The sequence below is a fragment of the Lactuca sativa genome, chromosome 6, assembly GCF_002870075.4.
Source record: "Lactuca sativa cultivar Salinas chromosome 6, Lsat_Salinas_v11, whole genome shotgun sequence".
NCBI lineage: Eukaryota > Viridiplantae > Streptophyta > Magnoliopsida > Asterales > Asteraceae > Lactuca > Lactuca sativa.
The window spans coordinates 51,282,817-51,306,249 of record NC_056628.2 but is presented as its reverse complement, the minus strand read 5'-3'; the positions used below and the strand labels follow the sequence as shown (position 1 = coordinate 51,306,249).

The 23,433-nt window shown below is 36.7% G+C and overlaps 1 protein-coding gene across 1 annotated transcript; it reads left to right on the top strand.

Moving 5' to 3' along the window:
• The first annotated feature begins 18,755 nt into the window (after nt 1-18,755).
• On the top strand, nt 18,756-19,181 carry LOC111880920 (uncharacterized mitochondrial protein AtMg00820-like). The gene has a single exon (XM_023877331.1). The coding sequence runs from the start codon at nt 18,756-18,758 to the stop codon at nt 19,179-19,181; it is 426 nt and encodes a 141-aa protein (XP_023733099.1).
• The last annotated feature ends 4,252 nt before the right edge of the window (nt 19,182-23,433 follow it).

The following is a 23,433-nucleotide window of genomic DNA, read 5'->3' as shown; positions in this document are numbered from 1 at the left end:
AGTAAGTATATGCTGATTCTGATTGCGAAGATGAGTTTCGATCGCATGGTTCGGTAATCAGAATTTTGAGCTGTTGCTTAAGAGTTATAATATATTGCTTGTGAATAGATAACAACAAGGTTTTCATGTGGATTGTAAGGATAAGTTTTTCCGCAAAGTTTTAAAATAAAAGAAAAAAAGGTTTTAATTTTATTTATTTTAAAAATATCCTTACAATGGCATCGGTGGAAAATTGTTGCTTATATGTTTCCAGTAATAGCAATATTGGAAAGTGGATTTGATTCTTTCATTTGTGGTAGTGTCTGAATTTGCCAAATGAAGAAAGTTTTTCATCACCCAAGTTTCAATTGGACAGAAACTTGGAATCATACAAGTTGTATTGTATGATGAATGAGAATTTTCATCTTTGAAAAATTAAGACTAATTCTTTGATCACATGTATATGTGAGTCAATTGAAGGACTAAGGAATTAGGTACACTGGGTGTGCGCTGGTCAAAGTCCACCACAAAGATTGATTTGTCATGATTTACTAAAGATTAGTAAATATGATTATACTTATAAGGTTAAGTATAATTTTGTAACATTGGAAAACGAATAAGAAGAATCAAATTAGGCAGAAAGATAAAAGTTTCTCAAATCTGAAAGGACGGGAGAGTACTTTAGTATCAGCTTTGTGATCATCTTAATGATTAAGAAACCATATCAAAATTTGTTCTCTAAGAAAGTCTTAGTGCATTCTTATGACTAAGAAGAAGGGATCTTGAAATTGTTGAAATGGTTAAATCAAGAAGATGAATCATACTTCGTTCCAATACAAGTCTTGGAGTCATACTCCAAGATTGTAATTTGAGTGACATGTCTTAAAGAAGGTTTAAAACACTTATCAAATGTAAGAGTAAAATGTTTTCTACTCTTGTACATTTGAGATTGGTAAGTTGTGATGTCTTGGATGAGACAAAGACCAACTAAGACCAATTGTGTGAAGTGTTAGTCTTGATAAGAATCCGCACTATCCCTTGAATATTTGTTTTATCAAGGAATGGTTCTTGACTAAGAAAACTTATATGTCAAGGGGACAGTGGGAGCCTTAAAGATCCTGAAAGAGTTTCAAGATTTAATCAAGAGTAAAACCTGTAATTTATCACTAGCACACGACTTAAGGTTTTCAACCTATCGTGTTGACATAATTCTTATTTCTGTACCTACTTCAAATAAGTTGAATTTACATGTGAGTTATCAGAGTTCAACTTGGAAGCATTGGTGGGCCTTGTGTTACCAAGGTGACAAGAAACTAAGATTGAATAAGTTTAATCCATGTAGGGCTGAATTTGTCACTAACCTTATCTTGTGATTATGGTTTTGACAAATTCGCATGGATAGGAACTCATACACTATTAAATCTAAGTGTCATAAGGTTTCTCTCCGATTCATGAAAATGATGGTGAGGAAATGCTTTCACTAAATAGATTTTAAGTAGATATCAATTGTGTCATTTGCATTTTCAAAAGTCATTAGTGGAGCGCGTGTGGTTAACCGGCACACTAACATGGACTTGTGAGAAATGGCAAATGCCTAAGCAATTGAGACTATGATTACGGCATCCCTTTTCATAGTTCTGAAAATTGTTTAGACACACATGTGAGCTATCTAAGAAAGGGTGTATGAATATAAATTTCAGAAGTCCAACAGATTTCTGGAAATGTGTCAGAGCTAGTGGGAGCATAAGTGTTATGCTGATAATCATCATGTTAGTGGGAGCATGACTATTATGATTAGTATTGCAAGCTAGCAATGTTAATTATAGAAAACAAAGTTTCAATCCGTGAAGTTGCAGGGGTTGAAAAGTTGTTTTGCTATAATTAAGGGAGAGGAAATTATACTTCATGTCAATTCTAAAGCTTAGATTGAGATTTTAATCATCTTTAGTCAAGAATATATGTGAATTTTGTGTTGGAATGGTTCAACTTGAAGAAATTCTATATATATTGCATTTTCAAAATTCGATTATTATTACGGCATCCCTCTTCATAGTTAAATTTTGAAAAACATGGCAAATAAAAAATATTGTAGCAAAAGACTGGTCTAGTGTCATGTCTTTATGTCAAACATCATGAATAGTATCCCATATGCTTCGGATATAGGATCGATTTCATGTGCTATAATATTCATCCTTTCTAAATTTTCCAAATGCTTAAGGCATTTAGAAGGGAAAAGTCTAGAAATGGATATGACTAAAGTGATTAAGCAATTGTCGAGGACAATCTGAGGTTCGCCAAAGATTGGTTGCTCAGGGACATTTGGAAGTCTAGTGTTAATTTTGGTAGGACCATATCGACATTTTCTGAAAAGAGGTAACTCTTGTTCGGAAGTGATAGTCAAATAGGACTATGGAAATGTCTCCATAGGTGGAGTGATTCAATCTATGTAAGATTAGGAAACTTAATGCAAAAAGGATGTTCCCAAGGAGCTGATCTCCTTTGGAATGCTCTGTAATGGTTGTTGTCAAGTCTTTCTGACTTTGTGCATAATCATTACAAGAGGATCAATGCATATAAGTTTAGAATCTAACAGATTTCAGTAAATGACATAAATTTGGAATTCTTGCATTTACAATAAGGATTTGGGATTGTGAAATGAGTATCATTGGAATCATGTTCAATTGATCTACATCACAATGTAAGGATCATAGACAAACATAGTGTGCATACTTGGGGTATGGCATAACTATTGTTTAGAAAAACAAAGTGTACATGCTAGGAGCATGGGACGACTGTTGTTTTTATTCAAGTCTTAAGTTGATTATTTGAAACATTGAATAATGTGTAATCAATATGGTGATAAATAAAAAGTGGTTTTATTTATATTCAAAAGGGTTCTGAGACCATATTAGATTCGATTATTATTGTATTTCACTTTGCATGTTTTGACTTCCAAAATAGCTAGGTTATTCTTTCCGGATGACTAAGTTATTTAAACACTCCACAGTCGTTCATATGTTGGAAGTAGGTATGAATCAAGACTGTCATGAATCGGGTTTGTAGATGGCTAAATGAGTTTAGTCATGGCAATGGTTGCTACAACATTCATGAGTACTCATAAGTTATGAGTATTGGAATAAACCCACGCTCACTTGTATCACTTCATGGAATTTATCTCGAGTGATCGTGAGACGATAATATCATATAAATCTTCAAACCTAGAGATATGAGTTGTTACCTATGAGTTGGTTGTGCATTGATTGCACGTAAACGCATCAGTAACTTGATGTTATAAAACGTGCCTTTGTGTACAATTCAACAAGTAGTAGAACAAGCATATGAGTCGAAGTTTATCTGTTCCTTCTAGAAATAGAAGCGATATCTGGGCCCCTCGATGATTTTGTTGTGACCTATGTACCGGCCGGTCAGAACTGAATTGATGTGTTCGATTAAGTTCTTTGTCAAACAAATCGAAAATCGGGAAACAAACTGCTGGACAATAAGTACGACGTAGTTCCATGTGTTTGTCCGGCTGATATCATGAGAACAGAGGATTATGTGATCACTTATCTAAAATGGCGCTTCATAGTTCGACAGAGTCTTCATTGTTCGAGGGAGTTTTCGAGAGCTACGATTGTTGGTTGGTTCCTGAAGTTATAGGCAAATATAGTTATTAGACTTATCCAAGTGGGAGTCTGTTGGATAAGGTGTCTAAGTCCATAACTTATTTGGTATATACTTGACCCGACCGGCATGGTCCATTTGGGTTGCATCTCATCCAAACTATTATGGATAATTTTATGAGAGTTATACACATATGTTTATTAATATATTATGAGTTATAATATATTAATATGAAGTTACGTTATTTAATTAGTTTTAGTCTTAAATTAATTATGGATTAATTTAGAGATTAAAAGGAATACTAATTAAATTATGGGCTATTTGTTTTATATAGTGTGGGCTAATACTCATTTGTTAATGGGCTAGGCTTATGTGGAAGTCCATGGATGATCCATGGAGCTTTTAACCCATGGATCCTTGGAATAGGAAAAGACATGGGTTATTAGGGTTTCACCCTAACCATGCATACTATATAAGCATGCTTATGGAGCATGAAAGAGAGCCTAAGATAGCCTAAGAGAAAGCTAGTGTTCTAGTGTGTGTGTGCATGTGTGTGGCCGAAAATACAAGAGTGTGTATACTCTCTCAAAGTTTTCCAAGAGTTTGTGGTGTTTGTGATTCCATTTGAGGCATTCACACTATTGGTGCTTGGCCCTCAAACTCCTAAGAACCCAACACAACAAAAGGTATGTAATCTCTTCTAACTCTTTTATATTGAAATGTTCCCCATGCCATGTTAGATATGTTATAAACCTTGGAAAATTATTATTTTGCATGTATTTAGACAAACATAGATCCAAGGTTTATTAGGGTTGCATGCACACTTAGGAAGTGTTAGATTGCTCAAAACCCAACAGAAGTGTCACTGAATCCCTCAAACCAAGGCTCTAATACCAACATGTAACGTCCCCGAAAATACTAGCTAAATTTTTTATTTTTAAAACAACTAAACCATTCATTCATTCATTCATAAAGATGATCAGATTATAATGCATTTATAAAAGATATTACTAAAAACTCTAGGGATGCAATGCAATTAAGTCGGTTATTCCCTTTGGAACAAAAGCACCTGAAACATTCAAACATAAAACCGTAAACACAAATCTTAGTGAATTCCACAAAATACCACATACCATACAATCAGCAAAGAACATGTGAATGGTGTGGTCCTCCAATAGTCTTACAATCACCCGTTGTTGCACTCATGCGGTAATTTTAGTTGCAATGGTCCTCCCATAGTCTTTCATACGGTTGCCATTGTCCTCCCATGGTCTTTTATGTAATTGCCATGGTCCTCCCATGGTCTTTCGTATAAGTGGCATGGTCCTTCCATGGTCTACCATGTAAGAGTCACAAATATAATATAACATCCTACATAGTATATTGAGAAGATTCACCTCTCACTCGAAGCAAATCGTACAGTAGAAAGGTTGGTGCAACACACCACCTGTAGAATCATATAAAACAAACCCTTAGTCTACTAGCCAAATTACCAATTTGACTAAAAGTCAACCGGATCAAAGTCAATGTTCAAAGTCATCTCAAAAGGTCATCATGACGTGGCCAATCTACGGCCACATCGTGGATATCCAACTCGGTCACGACCAGCTCCGAGACCACATCGTGGATATCCAACTCGGTCATAACCAGCTCCGACACCACATTGTTGAAAACATGTGACCACGCCATGGCAACAAACTAATAAAACAATCTTGATACCTTCCCCCACTGTGTTGTGGCGAGCATCACGCCACTTTGTGGTTCTTGTATGAAGATAACTTAATTGATTAAGCTGTTAACATGTAACGTTCTTTGCTCAAATTTCCCAGAAGGAATCCTTGCTTCATAAAGGTCCATAAAAATTATTACTTTGTAGACATGCATGTCTAATGCATGTCATCACTTATCTAGGCCAAAATGGGAGAAATGGGTTCACAACCCCATGCATGAATTTAAAACCTCATGACAATTTAGATCTGAACCACCTAAACAAGTTTTTACCTCAAGGATCAATAAAGTTGCATACATTATTTAATCCTTCCGCTCAAATCATCAAAACCATGAAGAAAAGCATTATAACATAGATCAAGAAGAAATAGACCAAAAAGATGGAAACTTGAAGACTTACAAGGAGTCCATAAGATGCAAAAAAAGAATAAGGATTAGTTGTTTGCTGGATTTTTCAGTAGAAACTCCATCTTCTTCCAATCTCAGAAAGACACCAAAAATGAGCTCATAAGCTTTCAATGAGGTTAGGGTTTTATTAAAAGCACTTTAGAGGTGATGGAGGATGGGGGTGGAGGAAACCCTAGCCACACTTCCTTTAAATAGGGTCTGATGCCTGTAAATCTTGGCTTTTTCATTCTATCATCACCATGTCATGGCCATTGCATGTCCACGTTGTGGCAACCGAAATGATGATCAATTATAAAGATGGCTTTCACACCGTGGTCATCATCATCACCACATCGTGACCACCAAGAGTTCACAAAATTAGAGTTTAAAATTAATACCTAATAAACCGAGTGTTACATTGTAGGTTTTTGGTTACCATTGCTTTAGCTCATGATACCTTGCCGATCTTGCTATTAACCCAATCACCTCTGTCTGGATCACGACCAACACCTCAATTGGCCTATAGGTATAAAACCATCATCCCTCATCCTATAATAGTAGTATCCAAGAAAAATAAACTATGTAACCCTAGGAACCTAGACAAATCCATCCGATCTTCGAACCATGCCTTGAATCTACAAGCCTTTATCATTCAAGAATATGCAAGGGGACTCTCACCACGATGCTAAACCAGAGCCTATCCAATTACCTCTAATACACGAATCGATGACGATGACTTGAAATGCATGACAAACACTTATCTAAAAACAAGTTGCAACCATTATAGAAAATTAAACCAGTGACATTCTAGAATACATAATGGCTAGAATGATACACCATTTATGAACCAAATCTTTCATCATTGATGGTTGACTACTTTTTTTCTTCTCTGTGCACGTCACCCGAAACGATTAGAAATTTCAAGAGTTAACAACAGCTACCTCAAGTCTTCTCTACCATACTGAAGTTATGTAGTCCCGATACTCTTGCTTGGATGGGTAACTCTCTTCCACATGGAATCCGATGAACCTCTAATGCTGCCCATTAATTGAGTAAACCGCAAATTATCATAATCAAGTCATACAATTTGGATTTAGACTGACTATGCATAATATGGAACTAAGTATACCTTCTTCTTCATTACAGGAATTGACGCTCCCCTAGGCGAACATAAGCAAACAACTAAACGATTGGTACATCCACAACCTTCTTCTTTTCTTCTTTGCCACATGTATCCATAAAAAATGCTAAATACCCAACACCATTATGCTATAAGAACATCCTAAACCATACAGTTGAATAATGAGTGCTCCATATACGAAATCGGCCTATGCTATTAGTTCTCCCCCACTTGTGGTTGGAACCCATACCTGTTTTTGACGAAAAATAATTCCTGCATCAATGTGTCCGACTAGTTCATTCACATTATCACACAAAGCTCTTGCATCACCACCCGAATAATGTTCATCGGTAACCGCTCGCCCCTAAACTCTAAGGTACAACCTTAGTAAACATGGGTATCCATCATCATCCTATCGTTAGTGACCTCAACCACAAGATGATGAATTAAACTCTCAATATCATGACCCATATGATCCCAAAAGCACGAATTATTCATAGAAACTAAGGCAGTTAAGTAACTAATCCTACTTCAAGCTCTCAGAGTAAATACTAAATCCATCAATAATACATCAACCAAGAATATGCCCACTCTTGACAGTCGGGTTTGAAGTGATGCGACCAATGTTAATAATAACACATCTAAACCTTCTTACATTCACAAAGGACATATCTCTTCCCTCCTGTAATCCATATCTTAGGTATTCCTTTCATGAGTTAACTACAACATTTTATGGATTTTATAGCATGGTCACTGCGTGACACTTATGGGACCGCAGTGTGGTATCCATTAAAGAGGAAACACGCATCTGGGTGATGCCACAACATGGCATTATGTTTGCTTCAGCATGGCCGCCATTTGTGTCAAACCCTAGTATTCAGGATTGTTACCCTATTTAAGGGCACTAATTTTTAGGGTTGCCTCATTTGGCGGCCTCCATTCTCTGAGAACTAAACCTCACCCAAAACCTAGCTTTTTGTGAGTGTTTTGAGTGTGTGAAGTCACTTTGTGAAGGTTTAAGTAAGAAAGAGCTCATCTTGGTGGTTGTTAGCTTGATTCCAACTTGGGTCTTGCATCTTCACTTCACTTTTGATCATTTTGGAGGTATAAAGTCTTCAACTATCTCATCTTATCATGCTAGATCTAGGTTTCTTCACACTTTTATCAATGTTAGGTTGATTTTAGTGCATGGATTCCATAAAGGTTGCAACTTTATGGATTATTGAGGACCCTTGGTGGACATATGATCCAAATATTCAGTTTTTTGTTGTAATGAGTTCCATGCATTCAATCTTAGTGTTATTTCTCCATTTTTGACCTAGTTAGAGTGCTAGACTTACATTGGACATGCATGACTAAAAAACATCGATTTTTATTTAGTGTTAGACCTTAGGAAGCTCTTCGGAAAGTTTGAATGGAGTGGCTTAATAGATTAAGAGCTTAATCTAGTAGGTTGTGAGAGCCTAGTTTCCAGGATGTGACAGTTTGGTTGCAACAACATGGCGACTGGGGTTTGCTCGACTATTTTGTCATAACTGGCACGATGTGGCTAACGATGGCTCAGCATGGAGACCATCTAGAGTTGACTTTCACTTTTATTACTGACTTTTTGACAATTGGATAGTTTTAGAAGGTGGACTAAGGGTTTACCTTGTGTGGTTTATTATGAGGTGTTTCATATCATTCTACTGTTATGTGAGCTATTATCTATTGTTTACGTGTATGAGGTGATTCTTCTCACTATACTTTATACGTTGCTACATTGTCTCTGTGACTTTTTCATGAAAAGTTGTGGTCGGATTACAGCACTTGTATGAAAGACTGTGTCCGGATCACAACATTTGTATGAAAGAGAATGGTTGGATCACAACACTTGTTTGTCTTTGAGAGTTGCATGGAAGACCATCGTTGGATCATGGTAGAAAGGTTACTGCTAGCCTATCATCTGGAAGTGATTGTAATACTATAGTTGGATCATATCATTCATGTAGGTTTAAAGTACACCCCTAGGGTTAGGCCCACCGATATGTATGGTATATGGTATTTTGGGGAACTCAATAAGCTTTGTGCTTACGATTTTATGGTTTAAACATTTCTGGTACTTCTGGTTCTAAAGAGAAGGGCCCGGCCTGATCGCACTGCATCCCCTGGTGTTTATTTCTGCATTTCTGTTTTGATTTACTTTAATATTTGGAGTACATTTGAACATTGGTTGGTTTTTGAAAAAATGATTATATGGTTTTTGGTGGTTGAAAATGAAAATTTTACTACTAATTTTTGGTGTGTTACAAGTTGGTATTAGATCATTGGTTTGAGGGATTTAGGCACAACCTTGGGTATTTCTGAACTCAAATTGAGGAATTGATAAATCTTTTTGTAAGAAAATCAAATTTTCAAAAAACATTTCTATAAAGAAAGGGGTACAATGCGTTTAATTAATTGAGATCAAGTAAGAGATTACGTAAATACCCATACATTAGTAATATGCACTTATATGAATTACATGCTAGAATAGGGTTAAGGATACCTTTAGGAATTGCATGATAGAAGTCTCAGATTTGTGTGATGCCTTTTATCCAAGGAGGAAATAGATGATAAGTGTATGCTTAAAAATTATATATGATTAGGATCACATAGACTTAAGGTGATTGATTTAGACTTATTTCCTATTCTTTGTATGGTTATGAGATTGGGATGGAATCATTTATTCGACCGTCTATATGATCCCGTGTTGTGTATAATTTTCACACATAAGCAAACCAATGGTGTTGGTAGAGGTTCCTTGTATTACAAAAGCAAGTGAGATAAGGATTCCTAAGAGAGCCTAGGGAGTGTTGTAGCAAGATATGTTTGTTGTTTAGAAAATGGATCATGAGAGTTGCCATAGTGGAGTGACTTAGAGGATTCAGGGTGATTCTTGAGGAAAGTATGGATAGGTGAGGAAGGTAGTATTGGGCCCGTACTACTGAAAGCACATGATTCGTACTCAAAGCAAGGAAAATCACTGAGATCCTAAGAAGCTTGTTGTTGGATTAGGTGTCTAAGCCCATAACTATGATTGGTATAAACTTGAATTGATTGTAGAATAGTCCTTTTGGGTTGCCCTCAAACATAGCAATTGGACATGATTTTTTTGGAGAGAGATTCATTTATTATTCGATTAATAAATTGAGATAAATAATTTATTAATATATTATGAGAATAATAAATTAATTAGAAATAGTAATATTTAATTAATATTTAATTATAAGTTAATTGGAATTAGTTTTGTGATTAAAAGAATTAATTAAAAGTGTAGGGCTAAAGTGTAATGGTTCAATACTTTAACAAGAGGTCTTTTAGAACCTCCTTGAAGCCTTGGACAATTTTGAGGTAGCTTTAGGGTTTCTAGAATATCCCATGTGGATAGTTAGAAGCTTGATAATTACCAATTCAAAGACAATATTATTATATTAATGTTGGGTTTATCTAGGGTTTCCTTGTTGCACTATATAAAGGCGCCTAGGACTATCATTTTCAGGCACTCATTTCTTAGATAGTTTAGGCCGAAATTATGATCACTTTCCCCTCTCTCGTCAATATCCTTCTTGCTTGTGTTGGGTGTGAACCACTAGACGCACGACGCTTGTGGTGTTTGCTTCCAAAAGATCAACAAAAGGGATTCTTGATTGTTTACTTCAACAATCAATAAGGTATGTATTCTATCTTATGAATTCAGATTTTAGATAAGAAATTTTGTAGTTTGATATTTCATAGTATGTTGCCTTTATGTGAAAGACATAGATCCTTCATAAGTTACATCTACCCTAATCATTTAATTGTTAAATGTTTTTCCCCTTAGAGCATAGAATTTTTGTAACCTCCATGTCCCTTCACTTGTATCGTGAGAGTTTTTATTGGGAATTAGTGTTGCGTCATTGTATTTTGTTATGTAGTCCATATATATAAAAGAGATTGGGCTTGTCTACCCGTGCTTATTAATTAGTCTTATAGTATTTAAAGTGCATGCATGCACCGTGTTTTGTGATCTTGGATACAGTTTTGTAACCCTACACGCCTCTACAGTAGTAATTATTCATCGAGTTCTTCTGAGGCGTGACTTTGAATCATTAAGCACATTTTAATCCATTCTTGTGTTCCTGTTTTCTACTACCTGTGTGAATCTTTCGATCATTAGAGAATTAATCTCAAAAATTGGTATTAGAGCAGGAGACTATGTAATCGATACGCATCTTTTCTGTTGAAAGAAGCTTTTTAGGGTTTCCGCTATTATTGGATCTGGTGTCAGCCGTTATCATTGTTTGCTTATCTGTTGAAACTGATTTTTATCGTAATATTACCCTAATCTTGTTTACACATCTGGTTCATACATGTTTTGTTCCATATACAATCATGCATTCAGACGATTCTAACGTTAATTCGATAAATCTCTCAAGTGGAATTGGATCCACAACAAGGATTCCCATCCTATTCCCCAGTGAATATGAAGTTTGGGCATTGCATTTTGAAGACTACGTCCTTGGTCTAGAAGACAAAGGCTATCTAATCTGGGAAGACATCACTGTTGGAGCATTTGTTCATACTGGAACTAGGAGAGTTCTTAAAACTCAGAAAGACTATAACCAACTTCTTTTTGAAGTAAAGGATGTTTCACGAGATGAGAAAGAAAAGTTAATTACCAACGCCAAGGCCATGAGAATTATTAGGTTTGCCCTACCACCAGACACCTTTCGTTTGGTTAACTCATAAAATACAACAAAAGGTATATGGGATAGACTTAAGGAACTGTACTCTACTGACGCTGATTTAGAACATTCTACTCAGACTCAACTGCTTTAAGAGTTTGGTGCATTTGTGCAAAATCCTAAAGAAAGTCTGGAACAATCTGTTAAACGCTATAATCATCTTCTCAATAGGATAATGAAGCATAAGATTGGATGAGAAATCATCGAGCAAAAGTTCACGTTCATGAACGGACTTAAACGTGAGTGGAAGGCTATAGTTTCAACCGTAAAAGCGCATGGGCAATTCAAGAATTACTCGTTGGCAATACTAGTCGGAATTCTCAAATCACATGAAGCTGAAGTGACAAAAGAAGCAAAGATTGTTTCTGGAATGGGTTCACTTGCTCTCATTGCAAAAGGTAAGAAGGTTGAAGAAGATAATGATTCAGAGTTTGAGCTTTCTGATTGTGAACTATCTAAAGAAAAGTTCGCAATGATGGTGTCCAACACAAAAAGGTTCGCAAAAAGGAATTTCAACAACAATAAGAACCGAAACTGACAGGGAAACTATAGCTATGAGAAGGTGAAATAGGAGAATGCAAGCTATTCTCAGAAAGAAGAAGAAAAGAAGGAGAAGAAGGTCGTATATGACTCCGACTATAACTGCAACTATTGTCATGGCAAAAACCACTTAGCCAAGGATTGCATGCTGCGAAGGCTAAATGAGAAGAAGGAAGGAGAAGATGACAAGGCATACCATCTCAAAAAGCTGGAGGAGATTAAGAAGAAAAAGAACGCTGATAACACCATGAATTTGGAGGTGTAGAGGTCTGGTCAACTGATTCCGAAGATGAAGAGGTTCGCAGGCCTACTCATGGTAAGAATTTCATTGCGAAAGAAGAGAGCTCACTTCTTGGAGGTAGATGCTTGATGATGATGAGCGATGTATCACAAATGCGAGGTTATACTACTGATAGCGGTTCTGGAACGGATAATGGACGTGGTGATGATAGCTGCTTCGCTGCAAAGCCAGTTCTTGAGCAAATCAACGAATGCATACAGATGATCAACAAGGGAAATTCTATTCTTAAATATCTTAATATCCCTTTGTCTAGATGTAAAACTGAGATAAATGACTTAAGATACAGTTTTTCAAGCTTAAGTGAGAGTTTAAAAAGAACTTGTTTGACAAACTCTAACCTAACCGATCAAATCACTAGGGTTTCGTCCAAAGGTGAGGATAGACACATGTGGATAGAGAAGATAGAGTCCAATTTGTGTAAGTCTAGGGATTAGTTGATTTACTTGCAACGAGATAATTTAATGCTTTTGAAACAACGTTATATTTTCTGTTTGATTGCAAAAAGGCTTTATTTTAACATTACTCAGTTGCTACTTGATTGTGAGATTGGTGAGAAAATTCACAAGATGATCTTACCATTCCTTGAATTAAAGGAAGACGAAATTGGCATCGATTGGTACCAGTGTCATTCCATCGTTTCGTCTGATGAAACCTTAGATGCTTATAGGATAGGTCTGGACAAATTTGAATCATACATTAAGTCCAAAGACCATAAGAACATGTTTAAGCAAGTTTTGGATGAAAATGACAAATTAAATTTGGTACTATACTGAAGTTTGACTCGTTGAGTGCCAAATTGAGTTCAGATAACAAAATTAATGTTCAAAATACAACTAAATTTGATGAGGACAGTGATATGAGCGAAATGTCTGTAGAGGATGAAATTGACTATTCGGAATTTGTTAAAAGCGAATCTGAACCTGCGAAAGATCTTATCTCTGAAAATTCTGTTGAATTCGCACACTTTTCTGAAAATAAATCATAGATTTTAAAAGAAAAACCAATTGTATTTCCAAAAGTTCAAACTGTACCTAACCAGGTTTTCGCAACCACTGGTCTGAACAAAAATAAAACTGTTGAAGTAACGTCCCTGGTTGATGATGATAACAAGGATGGATGTGATGAGCACTTCTGGTCTACCCCAATAGATAGTGTAGAAGAAACTAAGGGCCTATCGGAAAAGACTTCTTGGTGAGTGAAAGGAAGATATGTAGCAGAACCAGTCAATAATCGCTTAAGCTAGGAAAAGGGAAGTCCAAGTGGAACCAAGGACGTTCCAAGTGAAGAGTCATCAGTACAAAACCACAAGTCAGTTAGAAATCTAAAACTTAAACCTAATGTTCACAAGTTATCCGAGCAGTTTACAACTCAGAAAAGGCAAATGAATGTGAGATACAACAAAAATCTCAAGGAAAGGAAACAGATTTAGCAGTCAAAGAATCCCAAGTTTGTTTGAAATGAGAAACTGTCAGACCGAAATGCAAAAGTTGCCTTGCATGCGAACTCTAGGTGCTCCTCACAAAATTAATCTCGCAATTGATTATGAAAGGAAAGTTTTTCAAAAAAACTACTTTTTCAAATCAAAAGAAGCATGTGGAGAAATCAAAACCCCATAACTATCAAACCATGAACGCTTAGAAAGATGTTATTGGAAAAGGAAAGCTAGTTTCGGATCATAAAGCTCCAATAAAGAAGTCTGAAACTAATTCAAAGAAATTTGAAAAAGAGTTTGTGAAGAATCAAATCAAGAACAAACAAAAACATTCATCTTCAAAAGACGTGATCTTGAAAGATAATAAAGTTTTTACAATAACAAAGAAAGATAGCACCGTATTAAATAAACACACTTATATGGTTGATCTTGCATTTACTTTTCCTCTTTCTGTAAAAGGCTCACAAGGATCCAAGCAATTTTGGGTTCTTAAATCTACTTAATCTCTACAGGTAATTTGTGACGGGCAGTTTGACAATGAATGATATATCGACAGTGGCTGCTCGCGTCACATGACAGGTAAGAAGGAAGAACTGTGAGAATTTAGAGAACTTAAAGATGGTGGAAATGTGAAGTACATAAACAACGCTTTTGGGAAGATTAAAGGTTATAGAATGATAACGAATGGAGAGTTTGCAATTCGTAAAGTGGCGTATGTAGAGGGACTAAAACACAATCTCATAAGTGTTTTGTAGTTGGTTGTTGGGACAGGATTAAAGGTATCATTTGATGATGAAGGGTCCGAAATCGTAGAAAAGAAAACCAAAGAAGTCCTTCTAAAGTCGAAGTGCAAAGGCGAGATGTATCCGCTGAATCTAAATCTGATACGAGGGAAGCCTGCCATCTGCCGACTAACGAAAGCCCACTCAGATGATAGCTGGCTATGGCATAGAAGACTTTCGCACCTCAACTTCAAAGACATCAACAAGCTTGTTCTTGGTGATCACATGCGAGGGCTTCCTCTCCTAGAATACGATAAGGATCATCTATATGCAGCTTGCGAAATGGGGAAGCAAAGTAGGAAAAGTCATCCAACCATAGTAAATATGAATGTCATTGAACCACTAGACCTTTTGCACATCGACCTTTGTGGTCCTTCAACAATTGAAAGCGTGGGTGGTAGTAAGTACATTCTTATTATAGTCGATGATTTTTCACATTTCACTTGGGTGTATTTTCTTAAGCAGAAATCTGATGCAAAGGCAAAGCTCAAGGATTTCATGAAGCAGATTGAGCTACAACAGCTAAAGATGGTTCGCAATATTCGCAGTGATAATGGTTTGGAATTCAAAAACCAAGCAATTGAAGAATTCCTTACTGAGAAAGGAGTTTCACATAAATTTTCTGCTCCTTACACTCCACAACAGAACGTGGTCGTTGAAAGGCGAAACCGCTCCTTGTGCGAAGCTGCGAGAACTATGTTGTCTTTCGCAAATCAGCCTCTCTATTTTTGGGCAGATGCGATTGCGACTGTGTGCTTCACCCAAAACATATATATTCTCAATAAAAGATTTTCTATCACTCCTTATGAAATAATAATTAATTGCAAGCCTAACTTTAATTTTTTCCATGTATTTGGTTCTAGGTGTTTTATCTTCAACTCGAAGGAACAATGGAATAAATTCGATGCAAAAGCTGACGAAGGAATATTCTTCGGATATTCGTTGCCCTCCAAGGCATATCGGGTTCTCAAAAAACGATCTAGAAAGATGGAAGAAACCTACTATGTCATGTTTGACGACAATTACCTGATGTGGAATCAGACGAATGATAGTCTGTTGAAGGAGATCTTTCCTAAACCAAGTCCAACTACGATTCCACTCTCTACTCTTTATGAGGAATTCATGCTACTATTTGATGAGCTAGAGAAGGCTATATCATCTGAATAAAAAAGCAACTAACAACAAGGTCGATCAATAGAAGAAAATAATTGACGATGCTGCTAATGATATGCATAAAGAGCCACCAAGTGCCAATGACCCACATGACACAAACGCTACATTATAGAGGGGGAGTTATGAATCCATTCCAATGCACCTTTTAAAGGGAGCACTCAACTTCACAAGAGATCCAAGAAATTCCTCTCCAGAGGGAGAATCCGACACCTAAAGAAGAGACATTCTGTAACGCCCGCAGATCCGGGCTAGTCAAATTAGAGGTAATAGGGGTCGAAAACGACTTTTCGACAAAAGCTTATTTAGAATAAATAATTTTAACCAAGTTGTAGAATATGTCACAAGGTTTCCGTACATATAAAGAACGCTAAAATCCGAGTTATAACGAAGAAGTCATGACCCGTCGAAGTTTCGCGACGGAACCGACACGGTACCGGGAAGCGTAAATAGTGAATTTACGATAGAGCGAGATTTAGCCTTATCAATCTAAACAAAAGTCGTAGAATACATTAAACTAAGAACATCGATAAAAAGAACGCCCAAATCTGACTTTGTATGAAGAAGTTATGATTTCAAAGTTTTGGATTATCAATGTACAACCCGAAATTCGAATATTAGATCGAGCGGTTTTTAGCCGACATGACCTAAAAGAGAATCCAAGATCTCGTTAAGAGTAGCATAACGATAAAAATATGGGCGAAAACGGACGTCGGATGAAGAAGTTAAGAGGATTTAACGGACCAATCCTGTCCCGGTCTGTTAATAATATAAAATTTAAAATCAATTCAAAATTAGCCAACGGAGTCTAAACGAAAGTTGTAGAGTACGTTTTCACCTTCGCGTGGATATAAAGAACGTCGAAAATGGAGGTCGTACCCAAAAGTTACAAATTTTTAAAGTTGGAAAGTGAATTTGCGAGGCTGATGCATGGATCGATGACGTGGCGTGTTCTGAACCATCCATCGCTGAAGAAAGCCTCGCTTCGGATCTTGACACTTCGTCTCGCATTACGCCCCGCGTCCGAGGCGAAGTACGCCCCGCGTATTTCGGTTCTTATCCGTCTGATGGAGTGCAAGACAGCTCGTCCGAGGTGGCATGCTTATCCGAGCACTACGCCCAGCGTAGCCAAGGACTACGCCCAACATACTCCGAGGCCTCGCTGGGTATAAAAGGGGGGCGAGGGTTCCGCATTTTCACACCAAAATCCTCTTCTCTCTCTAAGATCCCAAACCATCCCTAAACCCTAGGTAAATCCCCTAGCACCCGAAGGAAGCCCCGAGGCTCCCAGAGTCCCGAGAAAAAGGGTCTTTTGGTTTCGAAACGCTGCTCCAAATAAAGTTCCGGTTTTTTTTAAAATCCGCTGTAAGTGAGCTACGCTTACGCAATTTTTAATATAGCTTTCAAATAATTATAGGAATGTTATTAGGTCCTTAAAAAAATTATTTGGGCTATTATTATGAGTTATATTGAGTGTTATTAACGCTTATATAATAATAATAATAGTCAGACTATTAATTTATCGCGGTTATCGTTAGACTAAACCCTAGTGGTATTGGTACTAGGTTTTATCGAAGGAAATTGTTTTGAGAGTATCGAAGAGCTGTTCGAGTGGTGAGTCACCACCTTTCATGTGAGTGCATAGTTACTTTCAGCTTACACATAGATATGAAGTATTTCATATAAATTACATGCTGTGTGTGCATATTATCTGTATACTTGCTATCTATGCTGGATGGAAGATTTTATACACGTTTTAAATGATTTAAACTGTATATGAATTTTATATCTACAAAATGTGTTGGGTAAAACATGGGTAGATGAAATAGTTTCTGTGTGAAAAAAATAAAATGATGAAGAGGTGATATAGACCATGAGGTAAGGGTGAGAGGAGAACCATGAGAGAAGCCTTTTACCCAAGTGATGGCCCCGTCATCCAGCAGAGTATGGATGACAACCACAGACTATTCTAGACAGTCCAGTGGACACTAGCAGGCTCGCAACTTGTAGGTGTTTTGAACTGTGTATTCACCAGGTGTACTCTAAAAACCCATTGATATGTATTGCGAGTGGACTCTCGAAAACGATATTGTCAATAAAACCCTGGCAGATGTGCCTAAAGGACTCTACCAGCAGAAGCACCTAATAGAGAACCTCATAACCCCGACAGATGTGCCTAAAGGACTATTTCGGCAGATGCGCCGCATAGAAAATGTCACAATTTTGGTAGTTGCGCCCTAGTGACAGAACTAGCAGATTGCGCTTGACATATGTGTCATTTACAACAATGGAATTCGTACCTATTCCTTTGGATACTCCTTAGGAATAAATGAATGAGGAATAGCTGGTTCTTAGGGTAGGTCCTTAAGAGTAAAGAAGATAATGGGGATGGGTAATTGGGTTGATTGTTTAATTGTTTAAACATAATAATTATATTATTGTGGGTTGAAAACCCTATGTACTCACCAGGTTTCCCAACCTGACCCACTCAGTTTATTTATATCACAGGTGTCGATACGAAGTCACATTACACTGAGAGATTAAAGAGATGTAGATCACTAGTGTAAATAAATGTAAGTTCCATTTATGCTTATGTTTCTGTATTGACGATGACATCTCAAACATTTTAAAATGAATAAAATACGTTTCTTTGAAAATGTTTTGATAACGTATTTATCGTGTTTTTCTGGAAACAAATTCCGCAACATTGAAGTACTCTGATTTTTATAAAGCATAAACAAAATCGGTCTTTTCTGGCCGTGAAAATTGGGGATGTCACACATTCACATCATTCGAAGGGGAGAAAGATAATACGAATGATGATTCGGATGTATAGAATGATGATTCGGATATATAGTCTGAATTTGAGGACATAAATTTTGAATTGGATTCATCTTATGATCCTAATTATCCTCCTCTGACTAAATGGACTAGAGATCATCCAAAAATGCAGGTTATAGGCGAGTCGTATTCAGGAGTTCTTACAAGAGCACAACAAAAGGCGAAGCGAACTGCTTTATTCATCAAAGTAGAATATTGCATGTTTAATTCGTTTATCTCAAAAGTCGAACCCAAAAATGTTCAAGTTGCTCTAGACCATTCGGAATGGGTACAAGCGATGCAGGAGGAGCTCGTTGAACTCGAACGAAACAAAGTCTGTACACTGATTCCTACTCCAAAGGATGCATCTGTTGTAGGGTTAAAGTGGGTGTTTCGCAACAAACTTGATAAAGTGGGAAACGTTATACGAAACAAAGCACAACTAGTTGTAAAGGGGTATTGTCAAGAAGAAGGCATTGAATACAAAAAGACATTCACACTTGTTGCTAGGCTAAAATCCGTTCACATCTTTCTAGCTTATGCGGCATATTAGAATTTTTAAGTTTATCAAATGGACGTCAAGTGTGCCTTTTTGAATGGGGAGTTATAGGATATAGTTTATGTGGAGCAACCACCGTGCTTTATAAACAAGAAGTATCGCAATCACTGCTATATTCTAGACAAAGCGGTCTACGGTCTAAAGCAAGCTCCAAGAGCCTGGTACGAAACCCTTACTCGTTTTTTAAAGCAGGCTAAGTTTAAACAAGGTTCAGTCGACCCAAACTTCTTTCATAAGAAAGATGGTGACCACTTGATGATCGTCCAAATTTATGTTAATGACATCATCTTCAGATCTACTAACCCCAACTTACTAGCTGAATTCCGAAAGTTGGTGGAAACTAAATTTGAGATGAGTTCCATGGGTCCGATTAACTTTTTCCTTGGTTTGAACATAAGACATAGTTAAGAAGGTATCTTTATCAACCAGGAGGCCTACACAAAGACCTTGCTCGCTATGTTCGGAATGGTGGGAGACTAAAAAACGAAGGTTCCAATGGCATTCGGAACGAAACTAACATCATCTATGGAAAAACCAGCTGCTGATATGACCCTTTATCGTCAGATGATAGGATCATTGATGTATTTAATAGCTAGTCGACCAGAAAATATGTTTTCCGTTTGTTATTGTGCTAGGTTCCAAGCGAATCCTCGTGAACCCCAAATCGTAACTCTCAAGAACATTTTCAGGTACTTAAAATGAACCTCCTCACTAGGCATATGGTATCCATCAAGCTCAGGTTTCTTTATACAAGCATTTTCGGATGCTGATCTGGGAGGGTGCGGAACGGATAGAAAGACTATAGCAGGAGGATGCCAATTTTTGGATGGCAAGCTCGTGAGTTGGCAATCAAAAAAGCAAACTTGCGTGTCCCTCTCAACTGCTGAAGTAGAGTACATAACTCAGCCTCATGCACCTCACAATTCATTTGGATTCAAATCCAACTTCATAACTATGGCATTAACATGAAGCTAACCCCCTTATATTGCGACTCTAAAAGCGCCATTCACATTTGTCATAACCCAGTGCAACACTCAAAGACGAAACACATTGCACTGTGGTATCATTTCATCATAGATCACGTGGAAGATGGTAATGTTGAGATACATTTTGTATGATCGACTGATCAGTTGGCAGACATCTTCATGAAAGCCTTATCTGAACCTACCTTTAATCGTATTCTTCAAGGCTTGGGAATGATGGAAGCTGAATCTGTTCCAAAACCATTTTTGCTTCCACATTGACACTTTCGTTTTCTGTTACACTTTCGCACTCATAGTCTACAGGATGTTGTGCGAATTGGTGCGAACGCTCGCAGTAATTCGCGGTCATCTTTTGTTCCGCGAATTGGTGCGAACACTCGCAGTAATTCATAGCCACATTTTCTACGACTTCATACGAAAGCTCAAGTTTCTCATGACCCACTATTCCTTCGTGGTTTGGAGCATTTCATATCCTTTTGTATCTTATGTACATTTTATTTACTTATTTATTTATTTATTTATTTTGTTTTATTTCTATCTTCTTTCTACTCTATTTTACTTTATTTTATTTTGTCCTATTCTGTTTTTATTTTAGTTTATTGTTCATTCAAAATTACAAAAATATTTAATGCCTTTGTTTTATTTTTATTTTATTTTATTTCTTTCTGTTTTTATTTCTTTTAGAAAATCAAAAATACAAAAATATTTTATTTATTTTTCTTCTCTCTTATTTTATTTATTTCAAATTTTCAAAATCATCGGATTATTGAGCAGGTTTTTGATGGGTTATCTAACAAGGAAACCCTAATTTGACTGCTTAGGCCTTAGGCAGCCCATGGACTCCCTCCTTAGAGGCCTTGGACGATTTCTAATGGGTTTCCCCACAGAATTCATCCACTCCATCCTTTATTGAGTCCATTAGCTCAATATTCAACTATCACACAATTGACAGTTCTAGTCCCCTTTATTTAATTAATCTCTTTTAGCCATAAAATTAATTCTTATTAATTATTGACTAATAATAATTAAACAATATGACTTCTCCTTTAATAAATTATTCTCATAATTTATTAATAAATCATAATTAATCCTCTCTCTCCATGATTCATCCTATGAAGTTGCTTTGGTGAAGGCAACCCAAAAGGACAATGCGCCATCGGGTCAAGTACATACCAAAATAGTTATGGACTTAGACACTAATCCAACAGTTTTATGTCAAGACTCTTGATCATATCAATTACTAATGATGGGGCATGTATAAATATCTTTATCTATGTACTAGCTAGGTGTCTCTAGAAGCATGTTGCTACATGGTGTCTGAAGCCTCGTAGACTCTATTTTGAACCCTTAATGAATCGATAATACCAATCGTTTCTTCCCAATTAGGCTACGAATTCACATAAGTTATGAGCTACCTTACTCTTCTCACATTGAGTAAAGAGTTAGCTGCTTGGTCATTTTCGCAAAGCAGAGGTACACTATTTTCTTTAGAAGCACCTCATACTTTTCTCCACTACTTTCACATTCACCAATGTAACCCTCGAGACTCTCAGATATTACCATTAGGGTTTTTGGTTACACAACATTTGTGTTTATGATCTTCAATTGGTTATCACCATGAATTTAGTGAAACCCGAAATCCAACACACTTATATGAATTGAAGGTGAACAATATACATGTTCTAGACTTTTCACCAAGGAATTAACGAAACTCCACTTTCATGGTATGTACCAACAAATCTCCTTTCCTTTTGCGAGATCTTAATGAAATGCTCTAGACCTAATACATTTCTTCCCAAAGCGAATCCATGTCACTCAAAATAATTTCAAAGCTTAGTTGTTCAATTGACTACACTGGTCAAACAAGTGCTCCATTCGAACTTGCGAACTTATATCAAGTTTCGTAGTTTCATTGGAGATAGAACAACCCAATAAAACCATTAAAAGATGCCTTCACTGTTTCTTAACAAACAGTTGATGTAACTCAACGGGAAACTACACAGACACTTCTTACTCTCTCTTGACTTCGAAAGAAGAGATCATTGCCTGGGATCCACTGTTTCGTGTCTTAAAATAGACATAACTAAAATCCCACACATATGTTTTTCTTTATTTCTTTATCTTTTTCACACTCTCATACGAAGATCCTTGTGATTTTCCAATAGTCTGGTTGGTGGTACTTACTCTTATTTTCAGTTTTGTAGTTCAACTCCAGTTTACTTAAAGGAGAAAGTTCGTATCTAAATGCAAAAGATGGTATATAACTTAACTACGAAAGGGAGAAATTGAAGCGACAGATCTAATGTATAAGATTTCTAACGGGCACATGAAATTTGAACCGACGCTTGGTTTTTTGCCTCAATGGAATCGGCTTTTTGCCCTGTTATTCAAGAGCTTTTCTAAGCGTGTGATTGACTCTAATTGTGCCAGTAAACTATTCATGACCATCATGTATGGGATCTACACGGGGGTCAACATCGATTTTGGAGCAGTTCTTTGGGCTCAGTTACTTCAAAGTACCCATTCTCGAAATCGACACAGTGAAATTTCCTGTGCATGATTCTGGACGATTGTTGTCCAACAGGCAATTGAGAAGCTTCAAATTTCGTTGATGCGAGATTCATTTATATCTGCCATCTCAATCTTTCACACCACGAATTTCATCATTGCTGACAACGCCAAGTTCTTGTTCGTTGGTTCCATTCCTAAAGCCATGTTTCGGGTTTTCTTGCTGCGAGCAAGATTCTGGAGGCTTACAGGAAACTTCCAGTGTCAGACTTCCGCGCTTTAACTGATGATATGCGAGCAATATTGGAAGAGGCTGATGTTGAGTCCAAGTGATTGCGTCATTGGGCTTAGTAGTTTGGTCCATTAGTGTTCTCGGTCTAGGCCTGTCCAACTGTGTTTTTATTTTGAGTTTTAGTATATATAGTGCATGCATGCATTATATTAATTATGCTTTTGATTATCATTCTATGTATCGTACTGTAACCCTCGCTTATCTTTATAGTAGCAATTCATATTGAATTCTTCTGAGGTAGAGCATATTAATCATTCGACACAAGTTTGATTCATCTTTGTGTTCATCGTTTTCCATTCTTGTCATTATCTTTTATTATCTGTTTGAATCTATCGATCTAAGAGAAATTTATTTTCATCAACAGGAATCGGAGTAGGAGACTGTGTAATATATATGCATCTCTTATGTTGAAAGAACTATTCATAGGGTTTCTGCTTTTATCGAATTTGTAGGAGCCGCCATC

Bases quoted from the DNA above. Each gene is read 5' to 3' on its own strand.
- LOC111880920 (XM_023877331.1), top strand. From the start codon at position 18,756: ATGCAGGTTATAGGCGAGTCGTATTCAGGAGTTCTTACAAGAGCACAA.